This window comes from Hordeum vulgare, chromosome 3H (genome assembly GCF_904849725.1).
Source record: "Hordeum vulgare subsp. vulgare chromosome 3H, MorexV3_pseudomolecules_assembly, whole genome shotgun sequence".
NCBI classification, from domain to species: Eukaryota; Viridiplantae; Streptophyta; class Magnoliopsida; order Poales; family Poaceae; genus Hordeum; species Hordeum vulgare.
Window position 1 is genome coordinate 86131119 of NC_058520.1, and position 9419 is coordinate 86140537.

General features: G+C 46.5%; 1 protein-coding gene across 4 annotated transcripts; it reads right to left on the reverse strand.

Moving 5' to 3' along the window:
• Nucleotides 1–227: 227 nt before the first annotated feature.
• On the reverse strand, nt 228–5689 carry LOC123443076. 4 transcript variants are annotated; one of them, XM_045119327.1, is made up of 5 exons: nt 5212–5689; nt 4937–5117; nt 4648–4809; nt 1248–3063; nt 228–808 (listed from the first exon to the last, which is right to left on the reverse strand). In XM_045119327.1, the coding sequence occupies exons 1-4, from the start codon at nt 5320–5322 to the stop codon at nt 3032–3034; spliced, it is 486 nt and encodes a 161-aa protein (XP_044975262.1). In that variant the 5' UTR covers nt 5323–5689; the 3' UTR covers nt 228–808; nt 1248–3031. The 4 variants fall into 4 exon arrangements, 1 of the variants encoding a protein (XP_044975262.1); XR_006630558.1 differs by having other exon boundaries at nt 1248–1360; nt 1543–4809; XR_006630559.1 differs by having other exon boundaries at nt 228–624; nt 709–808; nt 1248–4809.
• Between the last annotated feature and the right edge of the window lie 3730 nt (nt 5690–9419).

Consider the following 9419-nt stretch of genomic DNA (forward strand, 5'->3'; position numbering starts at 1 on the left):
GACGCCGCCTAGGGCTGCCTCGTAGTTTTAGGTTTATTTTTTATGTTTAATTAGTGTAATGCAGACATGTGGACTCTCGGCGGCCTTCGTGATCGGCTTTTAATGTTTAACTAGTAAAAGGACCCGTGCGTTGCACCGGGTATAAAATAAATAAGTAAATGCTTTCATAATGAAAAAATACCACTTAAACTTCACAAATAATCAAGCAACTATAGCAAACAAACGAGTTGAAACAATTTTGGTCATTTTTTTCAAACAATTAATATTTCCAGTTCATAAATCCCATAACTTTCTTATTCACAAAACAATTCCCATAACTTTCTCAATAAGCTGAATAAATAAAAGTATTTGTTCTTACTCGATGTTCCAAGTTGAATGGCCTCTGTAATATGATGGGTTTACATTAGAAATTGCTGCACTTGCTTCGTGTGGGAGGTGGCAGGTGGAGTCATAAGGGTAGAGTGAAACAGAAGTAGCTCTCGTCAGATAAACAAACACCAGGCCATATGCAAGAGAGGGTAGTGAGTGTGTTCACTAATTTATGAACAGGTCTCTGGTGGATGAGCCCCCCTTATGCATGCAGCGCTTCTAGGAAATGGTCCCTGAATCCTATGTCTCCACCATCTGTCGGTGAGTATACCCATGACCGAACACGCACAAAGAGGTCCATAGCTGATGGGCCCATTAGTAAAATGCAGTAGCACCTACCCTGCAAGGTCTTCAGTTGCTTCCCGGAACGCTGGTTCGTGTCGTGCTTGCAGCTTCGCCAACGACGGTCAGAACCTCCCAGGACCAAAATGTTATGTACCTGCATGCGAACACGTGGAAATGTAGACAAGATTAGTACCTTGATGGTTGCTAGTGTCAACTGTGAAGCATACTGCAGGTAGAAACAGTTTATATCTGATGATAACGTGCCATGAATCTTATGCTGCATTTAGGATGAACAGGGGTGTCTGAATATGTTCCACCTCATTCTGAGGAAAAAGGCACTGCATCAAACCATTTTATTTTATTTTGCAACATGAGATTTTTTACCGATGCCACTTTATGCTACAGTTTGAACTCGAAACTTATATTGTCCTGAAACGAACTGATGAAGTGCCTTGTTTTAGGCATCAGTCGTTGATCAGTTGTCATGTCACAGTTAATAGTTATGTCGCCATAATCATGTAGAAAGAGAAATAAAATGAAATATGCATACAGGAGTAACTACCATGGAGGTGAACCATTGAAAAAGGCCGCACCATTGAAAAATGCTGGAGTGAACCATGTTGCGGCCTTTTTGAGTCTCTTGTTTAACCATGGTCTAAGGCCACAACGTTGTTACCATGCCTGCCTTGTTTTAGTCAGCAATGTCCTTCATGTAAGAGCAAATTGAGACACGAAATGTTAGACAAGGGACTAATTACTCAGAAAGGTCATGTACTTTCTTCTATATATTGCATATATTGCAAGGCCTAGTATATCTGTGAAGTGGCAAAAGCAGATATCATGATTTTCCTTTTTCTCCCGACTGGCTTTAGGCTACTATTGTCTTACACATTGATGAAGAAGCCAACATTAGAAAGGCATTTAACATTGGCCTCCACCTGCAGAAGCTGACGAAATCTGTCACAGTGCAGTACGGAAGTTAATCCACCAGCAGAACATGCCGAAATCAGAGCCTGCCATGTCCTTGAAAAGGGAGGAATTAGAGCGTGCTAACGTTTCATTAGTCACATGCCAGGATGCATGCATCACTCTGATGCAGAGGTGAGGGGTAATTCTCCTTTTCTAAGAAAAAAGGTATTGTGCTGATAAGAATACATGCATTTTCATCTTTGTTCATTCTTTTAGCTAGCAGATCTTCCATAACAGCTTGCCATACCCTGTCAAGATTGAAAAATTAGAACACGGGGTAATAGGCAGTATAAAAAAATTCAGTTCGTCAACCTTATAGTTGCAGTCGTTCTAATAGATGCAATCGAAACTTGGAGTAGCAGTTACAGAAAAACCAAGGAGTGAATAAAATGAGATGGAACATGCATGGCACTAACTATTTTTCATCAACAATAGTATATCTAGAATGAGGACGAAGAAACTAATAAAGAAGGTAAATGTCACACCGGTGCAGAACTTACACCATATACCATTAAAACTAAAAGTAAATCCACCCTTGTAAACATAGCAGACCAGTGATAATAACATCAGCTAAAAGTGCATTCATAAGAAAGGAAGTGACTGTTTTAGGGAGATTATAAATCTCAAATGGTTGAGAACAAACCATGCTAGAAAAGATTGTATTAGTATTCATTGTTCTTCTTGTGGAAAGAAAACATATCTATACCTTCCCACTCTAATCTGAAGCCATTACCCTAAAAATGGAATTGGTTCTGCTAGACTACTTGGTCAACCTTTCCTCGCCCAACAATTAAAAGATGCACAGATAACTCAATGAAAAAAATGAAAGACCCATTTTTTCAAGAAAAGTCAATTTGCATTTATTAACCAAAAGAGGGCCAGACGCCAAGGGACAAATCAACTCCACCTTCTGAATACTCAACTACTAATACTGTGGCCAACTTCTAAAAAAATTGATACTTTGCAGGGAGTGTTTTTATGTGTGTTTGGATTGATTTTATGTGCTCCTGATATTTGTCTTCTCGCAGATAGCATTCATATAAACCTGCCACAAAACTAATGGTAAATTTCACAATTCGATGTATATAAAATTCAATACGGAGATGTCCTGCTTATCTGAATACGAAAAGAAAGGATATGTGTACCATGTCCCGAGGAGCTAGGACCAGCAGTATGCTCGTATTGCCCTAGATCCAACCATCTTAGCCACGAAAGCTCATGGAGTTGAACATGCAGGTGTTTTTGAAGTAACTCTATAACCGCTTGATGCTAAGTATGGGTGCTAATTACAGATTGAATACACCTTCGGTATTTTACCTTGTGCGAACTTGATGCATCTTTTGTCACCGATGCCACATATCGACTTTGAAACTATCATCCAACACTGAAGCTGGTCTAAGAGGAAGAGCTACTCAGCACGGTAACCTCGACTACACTGTCCTGCTCAAAGATAGCATCAGGGTCAAAAAAAAGTCATCGACTTGCTGTGGTATGTATGCATCGACCAAATAATATCCTCTTGCTAAGTATGTTGAGTCTTCATTGACATTATTGGTATACATCTGACTTGCTGTGGTCTGTATGTGCCAATGATATTCTTAAATTTCAATGCAGTGGGGACAGTGGGCGCTAATTACAAACTGCAAACACTTTCAATATTCTAGTTCCTGCTGTGTAAAATACCCAAGCGCTTTATGCATCCACTCCGATCGACTGGGAAACAAATCCCAGCACCTTTGGGTAGCATCCAGCGTTCAAGACGGTCTAAGAGGAAGAGACACTCACCTCGGCAACCTAGACGACGCCGGCCTGATCCAAGAGCTGCGTGAGGCTCGTTGCTCACGTCATAGGGAAGGTTGCACACATACACCTTGGCCTCCACCGATGGCTCCACGTATTCCTAGATCTCCTCCACACCACCGTGACCTCCTCCTCCTCCACCTCAACTGCCAGCTCCACCTTGGCGACGAAATCTAGGGCCTCGTCCTCGGCTGAATCTAGGGACTCGTCCTTGGCTGCAAAGGAAGGGGATCTGCCTTCCACTTTGGATGTGGGGCCTTTTAGCACCGTCGTCGTCGTCGTCTGGAGGGAGACATGCGGCTGAAGCGGGGGTGAATGTGTAGGGAGGCTCACCGCGGCGAGGGGGTCGAGATTGAGATCGAGAAAAGACAAAGGAGGAGGAGGAAGAGGGATTCGGTCGGGAGAAGAGGAGCAGACCGGATCGCTGGTCCGCAGCAAGCTTATTCTCCCTACAGCCAGCCTGCGAGCGCAGCGCTGACCCTCCCGCGAGCGCAGCGACGCCGTGCTCGAGCTCATCTAGCCTCCTTCAGAAGCATTACTGTTTAACTGCATACATTCAATCATTCATGAACATTTTTAAAACCGAGAACATTTTAATGACGGACATGATTGTCGCCCTATTATGCTCAGCCACCTCGAGAGTTATGCTTAATGGCGTTCTGGGCGACCCAATTCGACATGGTAGGCGTCTTCATCAAGGTGACCCTTTGTCGCCACTCCTCTTCGTCCTAGCAATCGATCCAATTCAGAACCCTCTCGACGTTGCCACTCGATCTAGGCTGCTGCACAGTTTTGGTGGGTGAACCGCTTGCCTCGGCACTTACCTAGACGCCGATGACGCTACCATTTTTTTCGCCCTCATAAAGGAAGATATCCAACACCTCACCTCTATCCTCGATGTCTTTGGCGAGGTCATCGGGCTAGTTACCAACCTTGAGAAGAGCCTTGTGGTCCCGATTAGATGTGGGAATATTGACCATCTAGGCTATATTTTTTCATTGATGTTACCACAAGATGTAAAACTAAACCAACCAGGACCAGCCCTTGGTACAATTTTTAAAGAAGGTGAGCACCCACCCTACGGAAGCTAATCCTCGGACAAGGATGGGCAGGCCTGTGGGCACTATAGAATGCTCTAGTTAGCTACCCGGGTACACTTATCATGAGAATTAAATCAACCTTTATCACTGCGTTCTAAAGACAATGTCAAAGCAATACACTTACCAAAATTCAAACGAGTCAACAAATCATTGCATTTGCCCTGGTGGCACACCTCTGAGGACACAACGCTAAGTTTATAGAATGCATAGGCAAGGGCAGCATCAACAAAGATGGAAGGAGCAGCCTTCCACAGCTGGTAGCACCCGACGCAGCCAAGAAAAACACCTACAGAAGCACAAGCAGTAGGAGAACCAGTAAAATACAGTGTCAATCAGTGGATCCATATGGCTCTTTGCATTGCCTATTTTCAGATACATATGGGGATTGTTGTTATTGACTGTTCGAAACATACCAAACATCATGCCGACTTGATAGTCCTCGAGATCAAAGACAGTGCGAAGGGATCGGATATCCGAGATGTTGCGCACCAGGGGCCTGAACATGTCGCATACCATGGCCTTCAGCGCCCCCGACGCCCCAGTTCGATTTAAATGTTGGTCACCCTCCGGAGGAGGGGAATCAGGAGAGCAGCGCTATAGAGGAATCAGTTTAGTATTTCGGTATGGATTTAGATCTAGAAAGAACAAATAACAGCTGCATGGCACCTTGAATCAGTAAGACGCTTACCAACACCCATGGAACCTTGGAGTATTGTGAGGACGGGACCCACAGGAGGAAGATGAGCCCTCGTGCCCCTTGGTGGCGGGTGAGGATCGCCCAGAGCCGACGCCGCAGCATCTGCTTCTTCGCGCGTCAGGTAGGCGCCGCCGGCCGCGCACCTAAGGGCCATTACGGATCTGGCGCCAGTGGACACGGCGACCGTGCTCGCGAGCCCACAAGGCCACAACCCCACACACGGCGTCCCTGCTTTGCCGGGCCAAGGCAAAAACGTCCCCGGCGAGGCCGTCCCGGTCGTCCGCGCCGCCACTTGTCGGCCCGACCGTTCACGTCGCCATGACCGGCCCTCTCCGCCTCTGCGCGCTCATGCCCCCGCGCTCTGCTCGCCCCCTTTCCTCCCTTGCGCTTTCATACTCTGCCCCGTCGACGCCCAGCTCGGCCACAAGCACCTGCCCCGACCAAGTCCGCCTCCCAGATGCACGCAGGCGCCGCTCCACTTCCCTCAAGCATGAAACGTTTTTTAACTTACAACATAACTGCGGGTTGAATACCAGAAAATAGAAGGACTTTTTTGCAAAACCACCAGCGACGGACGGGAAGCGCTCCACGCTTTATTATTAGGGGAGATTATGTCCTTTTATATTTTTTTCGCACGCCGATAAAAATGGATCGGACCAGCGTTAGACGCATACGCCGATCCATTTGCGAAAGTGGACGTTCGTGTCCTAGGGATGTAAATGGTGTTGGAACCCACTAGTCCCATATATGCCATCCACCAAAAAAACTTTAAATGGCTTTTATAGACACCCAAAAAAATTTACCGGACTAAATGGGCGTCCCAAGAAAACCCAGTGGCAGTCCACAACTAGGATAGGGTACCACTATCACTGTCATCTCCACCGCACCACGCCGCCACCTCCCGCTTTCAATACTTCCTTCAATCCATGGCGCCGCCGTCGCCGTCAAAGAGGTCGCCGTCCAAGGACATCGACAGGGACCGAGCAGAATCTTGCGGGGATTCATCCTCTGCTCTCTCCCCAATCCTGCCAATGCCCACTTCATCTCGTGCTCCTCCGCCGCTGTCAAAGGGGGTAATCATGGAGGCCGATCCTTGTGTGGGTGCTCCCTCCCCAATCCCGTCACTTGCTCCCCCGCCTCCTCCTCTTCTGCTCCCAGGTATGCGTAGACATGCACAGACCTCACCTTCTCCTCCCCTCCCCAGCAGGCAGCCTCTCCCCAGCGACGAACCCTAGCCATCCAGCCACGGCGGCGGATCCCTCGGGCTTGGCCGCCGTGATGATATTTGTAGCAAGGGGAGACTGAAGAACAGGATGATCTGGTTACTATTATTTTTGCTGGGTTAAAATTGCTACAATTTTGCTGGGGTTTGTAGCATGGACGGAAACCACCATCCTCTGAAGAAAGTACAGATATAGTATAAGTAAGTTGCAGATGGTTGCTACCAAAATGATGGTATTTGGAGCCCATCTCGCCTTGGATCATTCTTAATGTTACAAAAAAACTGCATATTTGGTGCGTTGGGGGTACATGATTAGTACTACTAGTATATATGAATAGTGTGTTTTTTGATCAGTAGGATGTAGCTCTTGATACTGCACCCCCTCTGCTCTGCTGCAGATTACTGTTGGAAATATGCCCTAGAGGCAATAATAAATTAGTTATTATTATATTTCTTAGTTCATGATAATCGTTTATTATCCATGCTATAATTGTATTGATTGGAAACACTATACTTGTGTGGATACATAGACAAAACACTGTCCCTAGTAAGCCTCTAGTTGACTAGCTCGTTGATCAAAGATGGTCAAGGTTTCCTGGCCATAGGCAAGTGTTGTCACTTGATAACGGGATCACATCATTAGGAGAATCATGTGATGGACTAGACCCAAACTAATAGACGTAGCATGTTGATCGTGTCATTTTGTTGCTACTGTTTTCTGCGTGTCAAGTATTTGTTCCTATGACCATGAGATCATATAACTCACGGACACCGGAGGAATGCTTTGTGTGTATCAAACGTCGCAACGTAACTGGGTGACTATAAAGATGCTCTACAGGTATCTCCGAAGGTGTTCGTTGAGTTAGTATAGATCGAGACTGGGATTTGTCACTCCGTGTGACGGAGAGGTATCTCGGGGCCCACTCGGTAATACAACATCACACACAAGCCTTGCAAGCATTGTAACTTAATGTAAGTTGCGGGATCTTGTATTACGGAACGAGTAAAGAGACTTGCCAGTAAACGAGATTGAAATAGGTATGCGGATACTAACGATCGAATCTCGGGCAAGTAACATACCGAAGGACAAAGGGAATGACATACGGGATTATATGAATCCTTGGCACTGAGGTTCAAACGATAAGATCTTCGTAGAATATGTAGGATCCAATATGGGCATCCAGGTCCCGCTATTGGATATTGACCGAGGAGTCTCTCGGGTCATGTCTACATAGTTCTCGAACCCGCAAGGTCTGCACACTTATGGTTCGACGTTGTTTTATGCGTATTTGAGTTATATGGTTGGTTACCGAATGTTGTTCGGAGTCCCGGATGAGATCACGGACGTCACGAGGGTTTCCGGAATGGTCCGGAAACGAAGATTGATATATAGGATGACCTCATTTGGTTACCGGAAGGTTTTCGTGCATTACCGGAAAAGTTTCGGGCTCATCGGTAGTGTACCGGGAGTGCCGGGAGGGGTGCCGGGGACCATCGGGAGGGGTGTCACGCCCCAAGGGGTCTCATGGGCTATGGGAAGAGATAAACCAGCCCCTAGTGGGCTGGAATAAGTTCCCACTAAGGCCCATAAGGTTTGAGAAGGAAAAAACACAAGGTGGAAAGAGTTTCCAAGTGGGAAGGTGGAATCCTACTCCAAGTAGGATTGGACTAGGACTCCTCCACCTCCAATTTCGGCCAAACCTTTAGGTTTTGAGGCTGCCTCCTCCCCTCCCTCCCACCTATATATACGGAGGTTTTAGGGCTGATTTGAGACGACTTTTCCACGGCAGCCCGACCACATACCTCCACGGTTTTTCCTCTAGATCGCGTTTCTGCGGAGCTCGGGCGGAGCCCTGCTGAGATAAGGTCATCACCAACCTCCGGAGCGCCGTCACGCTGCCGGAGAACTCTTCTACCTCTCTGTCTCTCTTGCTGGATCAAGAAGGCCGAGATCATCGTCGAGCTGTACGTGTGCTGAACGCGGAGGTGTCGTCCGTTCGGTACTAGATCGTGGGACTGATCGCGGGATTGTTCGCGGAGCGGATTGAGGGACGTGAGGACGTTCCACTACATCAACCGCGTTCACTAACGCTTCTGCTGTACGATCTACAAGGGTACGTAGATCACTCATCCCCTCTCGTAGATGGACATCACCATGATAGGTCTTCGTGCGCGTAGGAAAATTTTTGTTTCCCATGCGACGTTCTCCAACAGTGGCATCATGAGCTAGGTTCATGCGTAGATGTCTTCTCGAGTAGAACACAAAAATTTTTGTGGGCGTTGATGTGCGTTTTGCTGCCCTCCTTAGTCTTTTCTTGATTCCGCGGTATTGTTGGATTGAAGCGGCTTGGACCGACATTACTCGTGCGCTTACGAGAGACTGGTTTCATCGCTACGAGTAACCCCGTTGCTCAAAGATGACTGGCAAGTGTCGGTTTCTCCAACTTTAGTTGAATCGGATTTGACCGAGGAGGTCCTTGGATGAGGTTAAATAGCAACTCATATATCTCCGTTGTGGTGTTTGCGTAAGTAAGATGCGACCCTACTAGATACCCATGGTCACCACATAAAACATGCAACAACAAAATTAGAGGACGTCTAACTTGTTTTTGCAGGGTATGCTTGTGATGTGATATGGCCAACGATGTGATGTGATATATTGGATGTATGAGATGATCATGTTGTAATAGATAATATCGACTTGCACGTCGATGGTACGGCAACCGGCAGGAGCCATAGGGTTGTCTTTATAACTAACGTTTGTGCTTGCAGATGCGTTTACTATTTTGCTAGGACGTAGCTTTAGTAGTAATAGCATGAGTAGCATGACAACCCCGATGGCGACACGTTGATGGAGATCATGATGATGGAGATCATGGTGTGACGCCGGTGACAAGAAGATCGTGCCGGTGCTTTGGTGATGGATATCAAGAAGCACGTGATGATGGCCATATCATGTCACTTATGAATTGCATGT

Bases quoted from the DNA above. Each gene is read 5' to 3' on its own strand.
- LOC123443076 (XM_045119327.1), bottom strand. From the start codon at position 5,322: ATGCTGCGGCGTCGGCTCTGGGCGATCCTCACCCGCCACCAAGGGGCA. The intron at 4,810-4,936 runs GTATGTTTCGAA...GTGCTTCTGTAG, and splicing joins TCAAGTCGGCATGATGTTTG to GTGTTTTTCTTGGCTGCGTC. The intron at 3,064-4,647 runs GTAAGTGTATTG...ATCTTTGAGCAG, and splicing joins GTTGACTCGTTTGAATTTTG to GACAGTGTAGTCGAGGTTAC.